Source organism: Trichoplusia ni (genome assembly GCF_003590095.1).
Source record: "Trichoplusia ni isolate ovarian cell line Hi5 chromosome 22 unlocalized genomic scaffold, tn1 tig00003582_group21, whole genome shotgun sequence".
In the NCBI taxonomy this organism is placed as follows: domain Eukaryota; kingdom Metazoa; phylum Arthropoda; class Insecta; order Lepidoptera; family Noctuidae; genus Trichoplusia; species Trichoplusia ni.
Window position 1 is genome coordinate 17,361 of NW_020799863.1, and position 16,655 is coordinate 34,015.

Below are 16,655 nucleotides of genomic sequence, written 5' to 3' on the forward strand. Positions count from 1 at the left end.
GTACAAAAATAACAATTAATGACGCAGAATTACAATTTAGATGCCGAAACTGATAGAAACCAGGTGCACAACGTGTACCGGACACCAGCCCCGACAAATTAACAAATTTGAAGTGCTAATTAGACTGACTAATTAGCTAAAAAACAATAAAAACAGTGAAAATTTCTTAAAATTACGTAAAATTTAACAATAAAAGGACTAAATACTAATTTATTTCGCACCTAGACGGTATAAAACACGTCTAGGGGTTGGACGGAGCCAAGGTAAGCAAGATAGGATCGAAAACCGCAAAAGAATACAAGATTTTATCACAATGTGTTTTCGAATGTATGGCGGTTTCGTACCCTACAGGTAACCTCGGTTCGTATTAAAATTCTGACAAAACTAAAAATATCTAAAGATCTATGGGAGCTAGCCGACCGTGAGTGGTGTCGTTGGATGCGGCTCGGCGAGACCTATCCAACGGTGTATCAATGTAAAAGGGGGTTGGTATAAAATTAAAAAGTTTTGATCAAAAAACTAGATTTTCAGTACAAAAATAACAATTAATGACGCAGAATTACAATTTAGATGCCGAAACTGATAGAAACCAGGTGCACAACGTGTACCGGACACCAGCCCCGACAAATTAACAAATTTGAAGTGCTAATTAGACTGACTAATTAGCTAAAAAACAATAAAAACAGTGAAAATTTCTTAAAATTACGTAAAATTTAACAATAAAAGGACTAAATACTAATTTATTTCGCACCTAGACGGTATAAAACACGTCTAGGGGTTGGACGGAGCCAAGGTAAGCAAGATAGGATCGAAAACCGCAAAAGAATACAAGATTTTATCACAATGTGTTTTCGAATGTATGGCGGTTTCGTACCCTACAGGTAACCTCGGTTCGTATTAAAATTCTGACAAAACTAAAAATATCTAAAGATCTATGGGAGCTAGCCGACCGTGAGTGGTGTCGTTGGATGCGGCTCGGCGAGACCTATCCAACGGTGTATCAATGTAAAAGGGGGTTGGTATAAAATTAAAAAGTTTTGATCAAAAAACTAGATTTTCAGTACAAAAATAACAATTAATGACGCAGAATTACAATTTAGATGCCGAAACTGATAGAAACCAGGTGCACAACGTGTACCGGACACCAGCCCCGACAAATTAACAAATTTGAAGTGCTAATTAGACTGACTAATTAGCTAAAAAACAATAAAAACAGTGAAAATTTCTTAAAATTACGTAAAATTTAACAATAAAAGGACTAAATACTAATTTATTTCGCACCTAGACGGTATAAAACACGTCTAGGGGTTGGACGGAGCCAAGGTAAGCAAGATAGGATCGAAAACCGCAAAAGAATACAAGATTTTATCACAATGTGTTTTCGAATGTATGGCGGTTTCGTACCCTACAGGTAACCTCGGTTCGTATTAAAATTCTGACAAAACTAAAAATATCTAAAGATCTATGGGAGCTAGCCGACCGTGAGTGGTGTCGTTGGATGCGGCTCGGCGAGACCTATCCAACGGTGTATCAATGTAAAAGGGGTTGGTATAAAATTAAAAAGTTTTGATCAAAAAACTAGATTTTCAGTACAAAAATAACAATTAATGACGCAGAATTACAATTTAGATGCCGAAACTGATAGAAACCAGGTGCACAACGTGTACCGGACACCAGCCCCGACAAATTAACAAATTTGAAGTGCTAATTAGACTGACTAATTAGCTAAAAAACAATAAAAACAGTGAAAATTTCTTAAAATTTCGTAAAATTTAACAATAAAAGGACTAAATACTAATTTATTTCGCACCTAGACGGTATAAAACACGTCTAGGGGTTGGACGGAGCCAAGGTAAGCAAGATAGGATCGAAAACCGCAAAAGAATACAAGATTTTATCACAATGTGTTTTCGAATGTATGGCGGTTTCGTACCCTACAGGTAACCTCGGTTCGTATTAAAATTCTGACAAAACTAAAAATATCTAAAGATCTATGGGAGCTAGCCGACCGTGAGTGGTGTCGTTGGATGCGGCTCGGCGAGACCTATCCAACGGTGTATCAATGTAAAAGGGGGTTGGTATAAAATTAAAAAGTTTTGATCAAAAAACTAGATTTTCAGTACAAAAATAACAATTAATGACGCAGAATTACAATTTAGATGCCGAAACTGATAGAAACCAGGTGCACAACGTGTACCGGACACCAGCCCCGACAAATTAACAAATTTGAAGTGCTAATTAGACTGACTAATTAGCTAAAAAACAATAAAAACAGTGAAAATTTCTTAAAATTACGTAAAATTTAACAATAAAAGGACTAAATACTAATTTATTTCGCACCTAGACGGTATAAAACACGTCTAGGGGTTGGACGGAGCCAAGGTAAGCAAGATAGGATCGAAAACCGCAAAAGAATACAAGATTTTATCACAATGTGTTTTCGAATGTATGGCGGTTTCGTACCCTACAGGTAACCTCGGTTCGTATTAAAATTCTGACAAAACTAAAAATATCTAAAGATCTATGGGAGCTAGCCGACCGTGAGTGGTGTCGTTGGATGCGGCTCGGCGAGACCTATCCAACGGTGTATCAATGTAAAAGGGGGTTGGTATAAAATTAAAAAGTTTTGATCAAAAAACTAGATTTTCAGTACAAAAATAACAATTAATGACGCAGAATTACAATTTAGATGCCGAAACTGATAGAAACCAGGTGCACAACGTGTACCGGACACCAGCCCCGACAAATTAACAAATTTGAAGTGCTAATTAGACTGACTAATTAGCTAAAAAACAATAAAAACAGTGAAAATTTCTTAAAATTTCGTAAAATTTAACAATAAAAGGACTAAATACTAATTTATTTCGCACCTAGACGGTATAAAACACGTCTAGGGGTTGGACGGAGCCAAGGTAAGCAAGATAGGATCGAAAACCGCAAAAGAATACAAGATTTTATCACAATGTGTTTTCGAATGTATGGCGGTTTCGTACCCTACAGGTAACCTCGGTTCGTATTAAAATTCTGACAAAACTAAAAATATCTAAAGATCTATGGGAGCTAGCCGACCGTGAGTGGTGTCGTTGGATGCGGCTCGGCGAGACCTATCCAACGGTGTATCAATGTAAAAGGGGGTTGGTATAAAATTAAAAAGTTTTGATCAAAAAACTAGATTTTCAGTACAAAAATAACAATTAATGACGCAGAATTACAATTTAGATGCCGAAACTGATAGAAACCAGGTGCACAACGTGTACCGGACACCAGCCCCGACAAATTAACAAATTTGAAGTGCTAATTAGACTGACTAATTAGCTAAAAAACAATAAAAACAGTGAAAATTTCTTAAAATTTCGTAAAATTTAACAATAAAAGGACTAAATACTAATTTATTTCGCACCTAGACGGTATAAAACACGTCTAGGGGTTGGACGGAGCCAAGGTAAGCAAGATAGGATCGAAAACCGCAAAAGAATACAAGATTTTATCACAATGTGTTTTCGAATGTATGGCGGTTTCGTACCCTACAGGTAACCTCGGTTCGTATTAAAATTCTGACAAAACTAAAAATATCTAAAGATCTATGGGAGCTAGCCGACCGTGAGTGGTGTCGTTGGATGCGGCTCGGCGAGACCTATCCAACGGTGTATCAATGTAAAAGGGGGTTGGTATAAAATTAAAAAGTTTTGATCAAAAAACTAGATTTTCAGTACAAAAATAACAATTAATGACGCAGAATTACAATTTAGATGCCGAAACTGATAGAAACCAGGTGCACAACGTGTACCGGACACCAGCCCCGACAAATTAACAAATTTGAAGTGCTAATTAGACTGACTAATTAGCTAAAAAACAATAAAAACAGTGAAAATTTCTTAAAATTTCGTAAAATTTAACAATAAAAGGACTAAATACTAATTTATTTCGCACCTAGACGGTATAAAACACGTCTAGGGGTTGGACGGAGCCAAGGTAAGCAAGATAGGATCGAAAACCGCAAAAGAATACAAGATTTTATCACAATGTGTTTTCGAATGTATGGCGGTTTCGTACCCTACAGGTAACCTCGGTTCGTATTAAAATTCTGACAAAACTAAAAATATCTAAAGATCTATGGGAGCTAGCCGACCGTGAGTGGTGTCGTTGGATGCGGCTCGGCGAGACCTATCCAACGGTGTATCAATGTAAAAGGGGGTTGGTATAAAATTAAAAAGTTTTGATCAAAAAACTAGATTTTCAGTACAAAAATAACAATTAATGACGCAGAATTACAATTTAGATGCCGAAACTGATAGAAACCAGGTGCACAACGTGTACCGGACACCAGCCCCGACAAATTAACAAATTTGAAGTGCTAATTAGACTGACTAATTAGCTAAAAAACAATAAAAACAGTGAAAATTTCTTAAAATTTCGTAAAATTTAACAATAAAAGGACTAAATACTAATTTATTTCGCACCTAGACGGTATAAAACACGTCTAGGGGTTGGACGGAGCCAAGGTAAGCAAGATAGGATCGAAAACCGCAAAAGAATACAAGATTTTATCACAATGTGTTTTCCGGTTAGGTTAGGTTAGGTTAGGTTAGGTTAGGTTAGGTTAGGTTCGGGGCTGCGGAGCGCGGCGTTACGTACCAGTCGGTCATTGCCGAGGCCAAGGCCAAGATCAAATTGTCAGATCTTGGCCTCCAGTCCGTCACCGTCAGGCAGACCGTCACGGGTGCGCGGCTGTTCGAGGTGGCCGGTGCTGCGAGCGGCAGCGCCGAAAAGGCGGACGCTCTGGCCGCCAAAATGAGGGAGGTCCTCAACCCCGAGGACGTCCGGGTATCCAGACCGGTGAAAACCGCAGAGGTGCGGATCACCGGTCTGGACGATTCCGTGACCCCCGAGGAAGTGATGGCGGCCGTTGCCCGCAGTGGAGAGTGTCCGCCGGATAGGGTGCGGGCCGGCGACATACGCACCGACGCCACCGGACTCGGCGCAGTCTGGGTTCGGTGCCCTGTGGCGTCGGCGAAAAAGATCGCCTTAGCTGGCGAAGTGAAGGTGGGCTGGGTTGCAGCGAGAGTAAAACTCCTGCAACCCCGGGCTTTGAGGTGCTTCCGGTGTCTGGAAAAGGGGCACGTCCGGGCAAAGTGCACCTCCGCAGCAGACCGTAGCGGTCTCTGCTATCGCTGCGGTCAGCCCGGTCACAAGGCGGCCCAGTGTTCCGCCGCGCTAAACTGCTGCCTGTGTTCGGCCGCGGGAAAGCCGGCGGGACACAGATTGGGCGGGGGAGCCTGTGGCATGCCCACCAGCACTGCCAAAAAGGCAGGGAAGAGGAGCTCCAAGCCTGCCGGGGTAACCTCGCAGCCCCCGCAGGCTGGTAGCTCCGCGACCGACTCCCGGTCCGGGACTGTTGCCGGGGGAATGGATTGTCAATAATGGCGCAATTCCATTTCCTCCAGGGCAACATCAATCACTCTGCCAGAGCTCAGGATCTTCTACTCCAGACTATGGCAGAGTGGTCGATCGACGTGGCTGTGGTCGCCGAGCCGTACTTCGTCCCCGCCCGTGACAACTGGTTGGGGTGCGCTGACGGTTTGGTGGCCATTATTGGCGGGACTCTGATCGACCCGTCCAGGGGCCGCGGCTGGGTTGCCGCGGTTTCGGACGGCATCGCCGTTGTGGGGGCGTATTTCTCCCCCAACAAGAGTCTCGCCGACTTCGAGGGTTTCCTTGTCGAGTTGGGCGCCGTCGTGAACCGCTACCACCCTCGTCCCGTTCTGGTGCTCGGGGATCTCAACGCCAAGTCATCGGCGTGGGGATCTCCGGTCACTGACTCTCGGGGCGAGGCGTTGGAAGAGTGGGCGGTGACGACCGGTCTGGTCGTCCTGAATCGGGGTTCGGAATACACGTGCGTGCGGCAGCGGGGCGGGTCGATTGTGGACGTCTCGTTCGCAAGCCCCTCTGTCGCCGGCCGAGTCCGCGACTGGCGTGTCGCCGTGGAGGTGGAGACGTTATCGGACCATCGTTATATCCGGTTCGACGTCTCCGCCCAGACCGCGAGCGGCCGCCATCCAACAACCCCGATCAACGACGGCCCCCGATGGGCGCTCAAGCGCATCGACAGGGAACTACTCGAGGAAGCTGCCTTAGTCCAGTCCTGGATCTGGGAGTCGGCGACGGACGGCCCCGTCGACGTCGAAGCGGTGGCGCTGTGGTTTCGCGGGGCGATGACGCAGATTTGCGACGCGTCCATGCCCCGTGTAAGCCAACAGTCCGCAAGGCGCCGGGTGTACTGGTGGACCGACGAGATCGCGCGGCTGCGCGTTGAGTGCGTCGCAGCTCGCCGCCGGTACACTCGATACCGGAGACGACGTCGACGGGATCCCGTCGAGGAGGGCGCGCTGTATGAGGTGTACCGCGCGTCCAAGGAGACTCTGTGGCTGGCCATCGGCGACTCGAAGTCGCGTGCCAGGGAGGAGCTGCTGGGGTCCCTGGACCGGGATCCGTGGGGGCGCCCCTACCGTTGGGTACGGGGCAAGTTGCGTCCCTGGGCGCCCCCAGTGGTCCAGGGCATGCAGCCCCAGTTGCTAGAGGCGGTGGTGTCGGCCCTCTTCCCTGAGCGGACGGGACACGTTCCCCCGGCGATGGCTTCACCCTCAGCCACAGACTCTCCTGATGAGGAGAGCACCGATGTCCCCGAGGTGACGCAAGAAGAGACGAGAGCAGCCGTGTCGCGACTCCGGGCGAAAAACACGGCGCCCGGACCCGACGGAGTTCCCGGTCGTGCTCTCGTCTTAGCTCTGAAGGAGCTAGAGCCCCAGCTGAGGGGGCTCTTCACGGCATGCCTCGAGCGGGGTCAGTTTCCCAGTTTGTGGAAGGAGGGGAGACTGGTCCTGCTCAGAAAGGAGGGGCGCCCCGCGGACTCGCCGTCCGCATACCGGCCCATAGTGCTGCTAGACGAGGCGGGCAAACTGTTCGAGCGAATCATCGCAGATCGCCTCGTCAGCCACTTGTGCAGAGAGGGGCCGGACCTGGACGACAACCAGTTTGGTTTTCGTCGGGGGCGCTCCACCATAGACGCCATCATGCGCGTGAGGGCCCTGGCGGAGGAGACAGTGTCCCGGGGTGGGGTGGTGCTGGCGGTGTCGTTGGACATCTCCAACGCCTTCAACACCCTACCCTGGAGTTGTATTCGGGAGGCCCTAAAATATCATCGTGTGCCTCCCTACCTCCGTCGTACAGTAGGGGCCTATTTGGAGGATAGGTGCGTCACCTATCGGGGACGTGACGGTGCTGGTCGGCACCTTATGTCGTGCGGTGTTCCGCAGGGATCGGTTTTGGGGCCGCTCCTGTGGAACATCGGCTACGACTGGGTGCTGAGAGGCGAGCTCCCGTCGGGCGCCGACTTGACGTGCTACGCGGACGACACGCTAGTCACAGCCCGGGGGAGCTCGCACAGGGAAGCGGCGTTGATAGCCACGGCTGCGGTGTCACAGGTGGTGAACCGCATCCGGCGCCTGGGCCTAGAGGTGGCCCTTAATAAGTCGGAGGCCATGGTGTTTCATGGCCCCCGACGTGCGCCGGCGCCGGGATCACACATCGTGGTCAGTGGGGCCCGGATAGCTGTCGAGTCCACCATGAAGTACTTGGGATTGGTGCTCGACAGCCGATGGGAATTCGGTCCTCACTTCCGGCGCCTGGCGCCCAAGCTGATGGGCGCGGCGGGCGCGCTTTCAACGCTGCTTCCCAACATGGGGGGCCCGAGCACCGTCTGTAGGCGGTTGTACGTGGGAATCGTGCGGTCCATGGCCCTGTATGGGGCCCCTGTGTGGGCGATGGACCTGACGGCCGGCACATTCGCCATTCTGCGTAAACCGCAGAGGGCGATGGCCGTCAGAGTCGTCCGCGGGTACCGCACGATCTCCTACGAGGCGGCTTGCGTACTGGCCGGATCCCCGCCCTGGGACCTGGAGGCGAAAGTACTCGCGTCGTTGTACCGATGGCGCGAGGTAGAGCGGGCACGGGGCTCGAGGCCGGCGCAGCGACAGATCGCACTGCGCCGAGCTGAGCTCCGTCAGGTCTTGGTGGCGGAATGGCGGCAAAGGCTTCTGCGCCCTGCCGCCGGCCTCGCAACCGTCGAGGCGATCCGGCCAGTGCTCGACGACTGGCTCGGGAGAAGGCACGGCTCCCTGTCGTTCAGGGTGACGCAGGTGCTGTCGGGGCACGGTTGCTTCGGCAAGTACCTGTGTCGCATAAACAGGGAGCCGGACGCTCGGTGCCACCACTGCGTCCATTGCGGGGAGGACACGGCGCAACACACTCTCGCCGAGTGTGCGGCTTGGGAGGAGCAGCGCCGTGTCCTCACAAACGAAGTAGGAGGCGATCTGTCGCTGCCGGCCGTAGTGCGGAAGATGGTCGGTAGCGCAGAGTCGTGGGACGCGGTGGTGTCCTTCTGCGAGGACGTGATGTCGCAGAAGGAAGCTGCGGAGCGGGAGAGGGAGATCTCGACTCCCTTCCCCGGCCGCAGAAAGCGCACCGGGCGTAGGAGGAGGGCGGACAACGCCCTCTTCCAGCCCCCATGAATGGGTTCAGGGGCGCGGGACTCGGGGAAGCCCCCGCCCCCTATTCCATGGACCCGAGGCGGAGGCGCGAGCGAGTGTCGGCGCGCGCCTCTGAGGCGGTGCACGGGGTAGGCAAACACCTCACTACCCCGTGCACGAGGCGAGGCCCGGACTGACCGGGCCAGCACTAGTGCGGGGCTGCGGAGGAATTTGGACTCCCGCGGCCCCGCGTGCCCACGTGCGAGGAGACACACCGGGGGGTTTTAGCCGGTAAGAGTCCGGCACACCCCTCCGCCTCTCCCCTGGCGGAGGAAGTCCATGAGGATTTCCCCCCGAAAAAAAAAAAAAAAAAAAAAAAAAGGTTAGGTTAGGTTAGGTTAGGTTAGGTTAGGTTAGGTTGGGGTGCAGGGCAGAAAACCTCCTCGTGTGCCTGGCGGCTGCTGGTCCCTTACGGATACGTCCGGGGGGAAGAGCAGTCGCCGGGCCGGTGCACCCTGGGCACGCATAACAATCGTCTCACGACTTGGGGCAATTGTTGTGCGTGGCGAATTTCTGCCAGTCCGGCCAGTGTCCACTGCTGGCCGGACACGCTCGCTCTCACCCTCCTCAAGCGAGGAGTGGCTTGCAGAGCTGGAGCGGCGACGACTTCGGCCATTGTTTGTTGGCCGAAGGTCGGAAGGAGGGCGAGTCCAGTGAGTGTCAACTGCTTGCTGGACTCCGCAGCCCGCCGGCGTCCTGGACTCATTCCGGGTAGCGGCGGCGGGCGGGGATGTCTTCCCACAGCTTGTGGGATAGACTGGCGGGGGTCGGTTTTGTCCGGCCTTCGCGTGGTGGGCGTTCGCTGGCGTCTCGGACGTACTCCGAGTAGCGGCAGCGGGCGCGGTGTAGGGCGAGTCCAGTGAGTGTTTACAGCTTGCTGGATGTCGCAGCCCGTCGGCGTCCTGGGCTTATTCCGGGTAGCGGCGGCGGGCGGGGAGTCGGAGATGGGCGACGGGTCCGGTGTGCACTTACACTGCCTCCGGACGCGGTCTTGTTAAGACCACCGTCGGCCAGACCGTAAACCTGCAGCGAGGTCAGGGGTGGACTTACGCAGGAACGGAGGTCTTACCTTAACCGGTTGGACCGCGAGGACGGAAAACCTCTATAAAAAACCCCCAATCCCAAGCTATTGGACAACGCGGCGAGGGGATGAATGGCTGGTGGGAACCAGTCCCTAGCGTTGACCCCCGACGGGGCACATGTCGCACCTCGGAGGGTTACTTTAGACCTTCCCCGGCTACAGGGGGCACTGGCCGGGGACGACGACCCAATCCCCCATTCTCGTGGGAATCCAATGGAATCTACATTTAAAAAACCCGAAGAAGGAGAGGTCGATGAAGGGAGGAAGACTCGGTCTACTAGTAGACCGAGTCTAGCTGACGATTTGGTGGCGAGGTCACCTCGGGTGGTGCTTGAGCGCATCGCCTCGCCCCAGGAGAAGGAGAGGAGCTGTCGTGTCACTCACGTGACAGCTCCTCGGGAAGGTCCGACCGGAAGCGTCCCAGGCGGGATGCTTCGGAGGACAGAATGTCTGTGGGGGCGTACGCCGCTTCGGACTGTGAGAGCGAGGCGTCCATAGCCTCGTCAACACGGTCCCGCGGTTGCGTCACCCACGGGCGATATGTCGGCCTTCACAGGCAACGAGAGGAGTTCGGAGGCTCGCCGCGGAATCGGCGCAGTCGTCCGATACGCTCGACGACAAGGCGGAGGAGGAAAGGCAGAGGAGGGATGCCAGGGCGGAAGTCCGGGACCTCATTAGTTCCGGACTAAAGCCAACGGACTCTTCTCTGCCAAGGAAGCAATCGACGACAGCCTGATGGCAATCCTGGAGGTAGCACGTACCTCCAAAAATATAAAGGGTTGCCTAATTAAAAGGCTAAAGGATGCGGTGGAAATATTCAGGGCGGTGTTCGCGCCCTGACAAGTCCACCGGAACGAGGGCTGCTGGCGGAAAACGCCAGGCTGAGCGAGAGCTCGAGGAGCTGCGGGGCAAGGTTCAGTCCGTTGGAAAGCGGACGGCCCCAGCGACCCTCGACTTCGAAGCGATGCAGCGCGCCATCATGGTGTCCGTAGGGACCATGATGGACGCCAAACTGGCGGGAATAACGAGTCGACTCCCGCCAGAGCCGATTATGCGTCCGCCTTGCGGCGGATCGAAGACGCGCTGGAGGCGGAGGGTGGCAGTGGCCCAAACCTGCCTACAATCAGGTGCTGAAGGCAGCCCCGGCCCCTAAGCCGGCGCTGAAGACAGCACCAGGTCGGCGCCGACATCGGTGCCGAAGCCGGCGCCGAGACTGGCGCCAAAGCCGACCCCAACGCCGGACCAAAACCGGCGAAGGGGAAGGCTAAGACGGTCGCGCAACCGGCGCCGGCTCTGGTACCGGCGCCGGAAGAGGCGCCGGTTGCGAGCACTTCAGAGACTGTGGTCGACGGGTGGACCACGGTCTCGAAGAAAAAGAAAGGGCCGAAGCCGAAGGCGCCGGAGCGCCCCAAGGCACAGCCCGAGAGGGGGCGAGGCCCCTCCTCAAAAGAAGAAGGGGGGCCGAAGGCGTCTCGGGAAGCAGCGTCGCAAGCGGCGCAGCGACAGAGACGCCTTGCCCGCACAGCTGCTGTGGTGTTGACCATAACACCAGAGGCGGAGAAGGAAGGCCTCACCTACGCCACGGTGCTCACCAAGGCGAGGGCTGGGGTCGACCTTAATGCAATGGGGGTCGACATGGCGGTGGACCCCATCCGCATAAGGAAGGCGCAGACCGGGGCTCGGGTGCTTCAGCTCCCGAAGAATGTCGGTCAGGAGGCGGCTGACGAGATGGCCAAAAAACTGAGGCCATCTACGGCGGTGACGTCCGGGTCACCAGACCCGTCAGGTGTGCGGAGCTCCGGGTGTCAAACCTGGATGACTCCGTCACCAGAGAGGAGATCCTCGACGTCGCCGTGCGACAAAGTCAGTGCGCGCCTGACCGAATAAAGGTGGGAGACCTGAGGCCTAGCCCCGGTCAAAAATTCAGTACAGTGCTGAAATGCCCTCTGGAGGCGGTACCGAGGCTGGTGACCACCAAGACCCAAAAGTTCTTGGTGGGATGGAGCTCGGCGACGGTCGTGCAGATGGAAGCACGACCCATGAAGTGCTACCGCTGCCTAGCACTAGGCCATACAAGGCCGGTGTGCATGTGCCCTGCGGACCGCAGCGGGTTATGTTACCGCTGCGCGATGCCCGGGCACAAGGCAGCGGTGTGCAAGGAGCCAGCAAGGTGCGCCATATGCGCCGAGCTCGGCCGCGGTGCCGCCCACCAAATGGGCAGCCGGGGATGTGCTCCCCCGGCACTTATTAAGAAGCAAATGGCCGCATTGGGGAAAGTGCCCAATGCGGCCACATCACAGGGCGCACCCTGTGAGGAGGAACGGATGGACGACCAGTAATGGATAACGTCCGTCCACACTTCCTCCTCCAGGGGAACCTGAACCACTGCGCCGGCGCACAGGATCTTTTCCTTCAGTCGCTGGCGCAGTGGGGCATTGATATCGCAGTGGCGGCGGAGCCATATTATGTTGCCCTCGCCCCAATTGGGCGGGGGACCTCGACGGCTCCGTCGCCGTCATAAGCGCCTTGGGCGCGGACTCCCGCCCCTGCATATTGTCCGCAGGGGCTCGGATATGTCGCGTCGTTGGGGGCCGTACGCAGTCGTGGGGGTCTACTTCTCGCCGAACAGGGGTCTAGCTGAGTTCGAGTCGTTTTTGGCCGAGCTCGAGGCCCTTGTTCGGACGCTGTCGCCTCGCCCGGTCATCTTGCTCGGTGACCTCAACGCTAAGAGCACGGCGTGGGGGGAACCGGCAACCGACCGGCGCGGGGAACTTTTGGAGGAGTGGGCCCTTGGATTGGACCTTGCCCTGCTGAATAGGGGTAGGGTCCACACCTGCGTACGGCAGAACGGAGGGTCCATCGTCGACGTGTCGTTCTGCGCTCCGTCTATTGCGGAGCGCGTTCGCGATTGGCGCGTCGAGGAGGTGGAGACGCTATCGGATCACCGATATATTCGGTTCAGCGTTTCCACTCCTGGGGGACCCGGGATCCGGCGCTTTACACCGGACTCGGGAAGCCCACGATGGGCCCTACAAAGGATGGACAGAGAGCTGCTGATCGAGGCGGCCATTGTGGCCGACTGGTCCACGCCGGCGGTCTCAGGCCGCTCAATCGACGACGAGGCAGAGCGCTTCCGTCGCACCATAACTTTAGTGTGCGACACCGCGATGCCTCGCGTCCGCGGCGGCCGAACCGCCGGTCAGTTTACTGGTGGTCGCCCGAGATCGCAGCTCTCCGAGAGGCGTGCTTGGGGGCAAAGCGGGCCCACACCCGCTACCGCTCCAGGCACGCCCGAAGACCGGACAGGGACGAGACGAGGGAGGCCTCGCTGTATGAGGCCTACCGTACGACGAGGAGCAATCTCCGCCTGGCCATTTACAGGCCAAGGAAGGAGCAAGGCAGGAGATGCTGGAGGACCTCAACAGGGATCCGTGGGGGCGCCCGTACCTCATGGCGCGGAACAAGCTCCGCGCCGCCGGGCCCCCGATCACGGAGACCATGGAGGCCCAGCTGCTCCACGTCGTCGTCTCGTCCTTGTTTCCAACCCGGACAGACATCCTCCCTCCAGTGGTGGTCGCGCCTCAGGCGCCGGAGCCACTGGAGGTGATCACGGAGGGGGAACTGGAGGCGTCCATAGCCGCCTTCGCCCTAAGAAGACCGCCCCGGGCCCCGACGGAGTGCCGGCGCGCGCTCTTGCGCTGGCACTGGGGCCCCTCGAAAGTCGATTCCGGGGTCTGCTCAACTCCTGTTTGGAGGAGGGCAGATTCCCGGATGTTGGAAGACTGGGCGGCTCGTCCTTCTTCGCAAAGAGGGACGACCGGCAGACTCGGCGTCTGGATACAGGCCGATTGTCCTGCTGGACGAGGCGGGCAAGCTCTTTGAGCGCGTCATCGCTGCCCGCATCGTCCGGCATCTAGATAGGACTGGTCCGAGTCTGTCGGACTGCCAATATGGCTTTAGGGCGAGGCGGTCCACGGTGGACGCCATAAAAGTAGTCCAGGAGTTCGCCGCGGATGCGGTAGCACGAGGGGGCGTGGCGGTAGCGGTGTCGCTAGATATCGCCAACGCCTTCAATTCGCTGCCGCATCAGTGCATAGAGTCGGCGCTCCGATTCCACGGGGTGCCGCTCTACTTGCAGCGCGTCGTGGCGAACTACCTCTCCGGGAGGGAAATATCGTTCGCGGGGCCAAGCGGCCCGCAGAGGTGGGAGACGGGACGCGGTGTTCCACAGGGGTCTGTGTTGGGGCCCCTCTTGTGGAACATCGGGTACGACTGGACCCTTCGGGGCGCTCTCCTGCCCTGTACGCGGGTCGTTTGCTACGCGGACGATACCTTGGTTTTGGCGCGGGGTTCAACCCCCGCAGAATGCATCCGGCGTGCCACCTGCGGCGTACAACTCGTCGTGGGTCGCATCCGGATGCTAGGACTTGACGTGGCTCTGGGGAAGACCGAAGCGCTTTTGCTGCACGGCCCCCGGAGCCGAACCACCGGACTTGACGCGTGCCTGACAGTGGAGGGTGTTCGTATCCCGCTGTCAGGCACATGAAATACCTCGGTTTGGTCCTCGACGGGCGGCTCAACTTCCGAGAGCACTTCCGAAGGCTGGCGCCTAGACTCCGGGCTGCCGCAACTGCTCTCGGAAGGTTACTGCCGAACGTCGGGGGCCCCGACGTAGGGTGCCGCCGACTGTATGCAGGTGTCATCCGTTCGATGGCCCTGTACGGCGCACCCATCTGGGCAAGACGCTGATGCCCGACAGTCGGGCGGTCCTGCTTGGCGCGCAGCGTGCTGTCGCCATCAGGATCGTCCGTGCGTACCGCACTGTCGGGCATGAAGCCGCGACTGCCTTGGCGGGGACTCCGCCTTGGGACTTGGAAGCAAAGGTGCTTGCGGACCTTTACACCCGCATCACCGAGCTCCGGTCCCGGGGCGTCGACCCCTCGCCGAGGCAGCTCGAACACTGGAGAGGACAAGCCCGCCTCGTCACCTTGAGGAACTGGGAGCTGCGGCTCTCACGACCGACGGCGGGGCGGGCTATCTGTGAAGCGATCCGCCCACACCTACAACCGTGGGCGGAGAGGCGGTACGGCGCGTTGACCTACCGCCTCACGCAAGTGCTCACAGGGCACGGTGCCTTCGGGCACTATTTGTGCCGCGTCGTCAGGAGGGAGGAGTCGACTGCGTGCCATGAGTGCGGTGCCGATGATGACACCGCATTGCACACTCTGGCCGTATGTCCGGCTTTTGCCGAAGCACGCTCCGAACTCCTGACGGCGCTCAACTTGGACTCTCTTTCCGCGCTGCCGGCTGTTGTCGCGTCAGCTATCAGCAGTCGTGCAGCGTGGAACGCACTGGCCTCCTTCGCAGAGACTGTTATGTCAGCGAAGGAGGCGGCGGAGCGCGCTCGGGAAGAAGATCCCAGCGCGCCCGCCATACGCCGACGTCGTGTGGGGCGGCGACGAGCTGCGCATGAGCGCAACTTGCCGCCCTAACTAGGGTCTGGGCGATAGGCACGGGGGTGCATATCGCCCGTCAAAACAGACCCGCGACGGGGGGTCGCATTTCGGTGTGACGGGTGCGACCCCAGTATGAGGCGAGGAGGCCGACGCTCTTTACACGTCGGTCTCCACAAACAACGCGAAAGCGAGCCGCCGGCCCTACTCAACGGCCGGCGGATCCCCGCGGCCGGCACTGTGTAGTAATGCAAGCAGCTCCACGTGCCGGCATAAAACGCGGCTGACGTCACCCGGCGGTTAGGTTTAGTCAGTAAGAGTCTGACACTACCCGTCCTCCCCCCCGGGAGGGCGGGTGTCCATGAGGATTCCCCCGCCTAAAAAAAAAAAAAAAAAAAAAAAAAAAAAAAAGGTTAGGTTAGGTTGGGGTGCAGGGCAGAAAACCTCCTCGTGTGCCTGGCGGCTGCTGGTCCCTTACGGATACGTCCGGGGGGAAGAGCAGTCGTTGGGCCGGTGCACCCTGGGCACGCATAACAATCGTCTCGCGACTTGGGGCAATTGTTGTGCGTGGCGAATTTCTGCCGCGGGGTCCGGCCAGTGTCAACTGCTGGCCGGACACGCTCGCTCCCGCCCTCCTCAAGCGAGGGTGGTTCGGTGGAGCTCGAGCGAAGGGGACTTCGGCCATTGTTTGTTGGCCGAAGGTCGGGAGGAGAGGCGAGTCCAGTGAGTGTCAACTGCTTGCTGGACGTCGCAGCCCGCCGGCGTCCTGGACTCATTCCGGGTAGCGGCGGCGGGCGGGGGTGTCTTCCCACAGCCTGTGGGTTAGACTGGCGGGGGTCGTTGTTGTCTCGGCCTTCGCGTGGTGGGCGTTCGCTGGCGTCTCGGACGTACTCCGAGTAGCGGCAGCGGGCGTGGTGTAGGGCGAGTCCAGTGAGTGTTCACAGCTTGCTGGATGTCGCAGCCCGTCGGCGTCCTGGGCTTATTCCGGGTAGCGGCGGCGGGCGGGGAGTCGGAGATGGGCGACGGGTCCGGTGTGCACTTGCACTGCCTCCGGACGCGGTCTTGTAAAGGCCACCGTCGGCCAGACCGTAAACCTGCAGCGAGGTCAGGGGTGGACTTACGCAGGAACGGGGGTCTGACCTTAACGGTTGGACCGCGAGGACGGAAAACCTCTATAAAAAACCCCCAATCTCAAGCTATTGGATAACGCGGCGAGGGGATGAATGGCTGGTGGGAGACCAGTTCCTAGCGTTAACCTCCGACGAGGCACATGTCGAACCTCGAAGGGTCATCCTAGACCTTCCCCGGCTACAGGGGGCACTGGCCGGGGACGACGCCCTTCCCCCATACTCGTGGGAATATATGGAAATTCTATAAAAACCAAACGATGTAAGTGGGCGAAAAGATGAGAGAAGGAGGAGACTCGGTCTGCTGTCAGACAGAGTCTGAGGAGATTGGTGGTGAGGTCACCTCGGGTGGTGCTCGAGCGCATCGCCTCGCCCAGAGGAAGCTATGGAGTCGCGGAGCAGACGCTTA

At 56.3% G+C, this 16,655-nt stretch overlaps 1 protein-coding gene across 1 annotated transcript; it reads left to right on the plus strand.

Moving 5' to 3' along the window:
- Positions 1–4,692: 4,692 nt before the first annotated feature.
- Positions 4,693–5,421, plus strand: LOC113506678 (the record flags this gene model as incomplete). Its single annotated transcript, XM_026889508.1, has 1 exon — positions 4,693–5,421. A coding segment is annotated over one exon (729 nt), but the record flags the coding sequence as incomplete, so codon positions are not given.
- Positions 5,422–16,655: the final 11,234 nt, after the last annotated feature.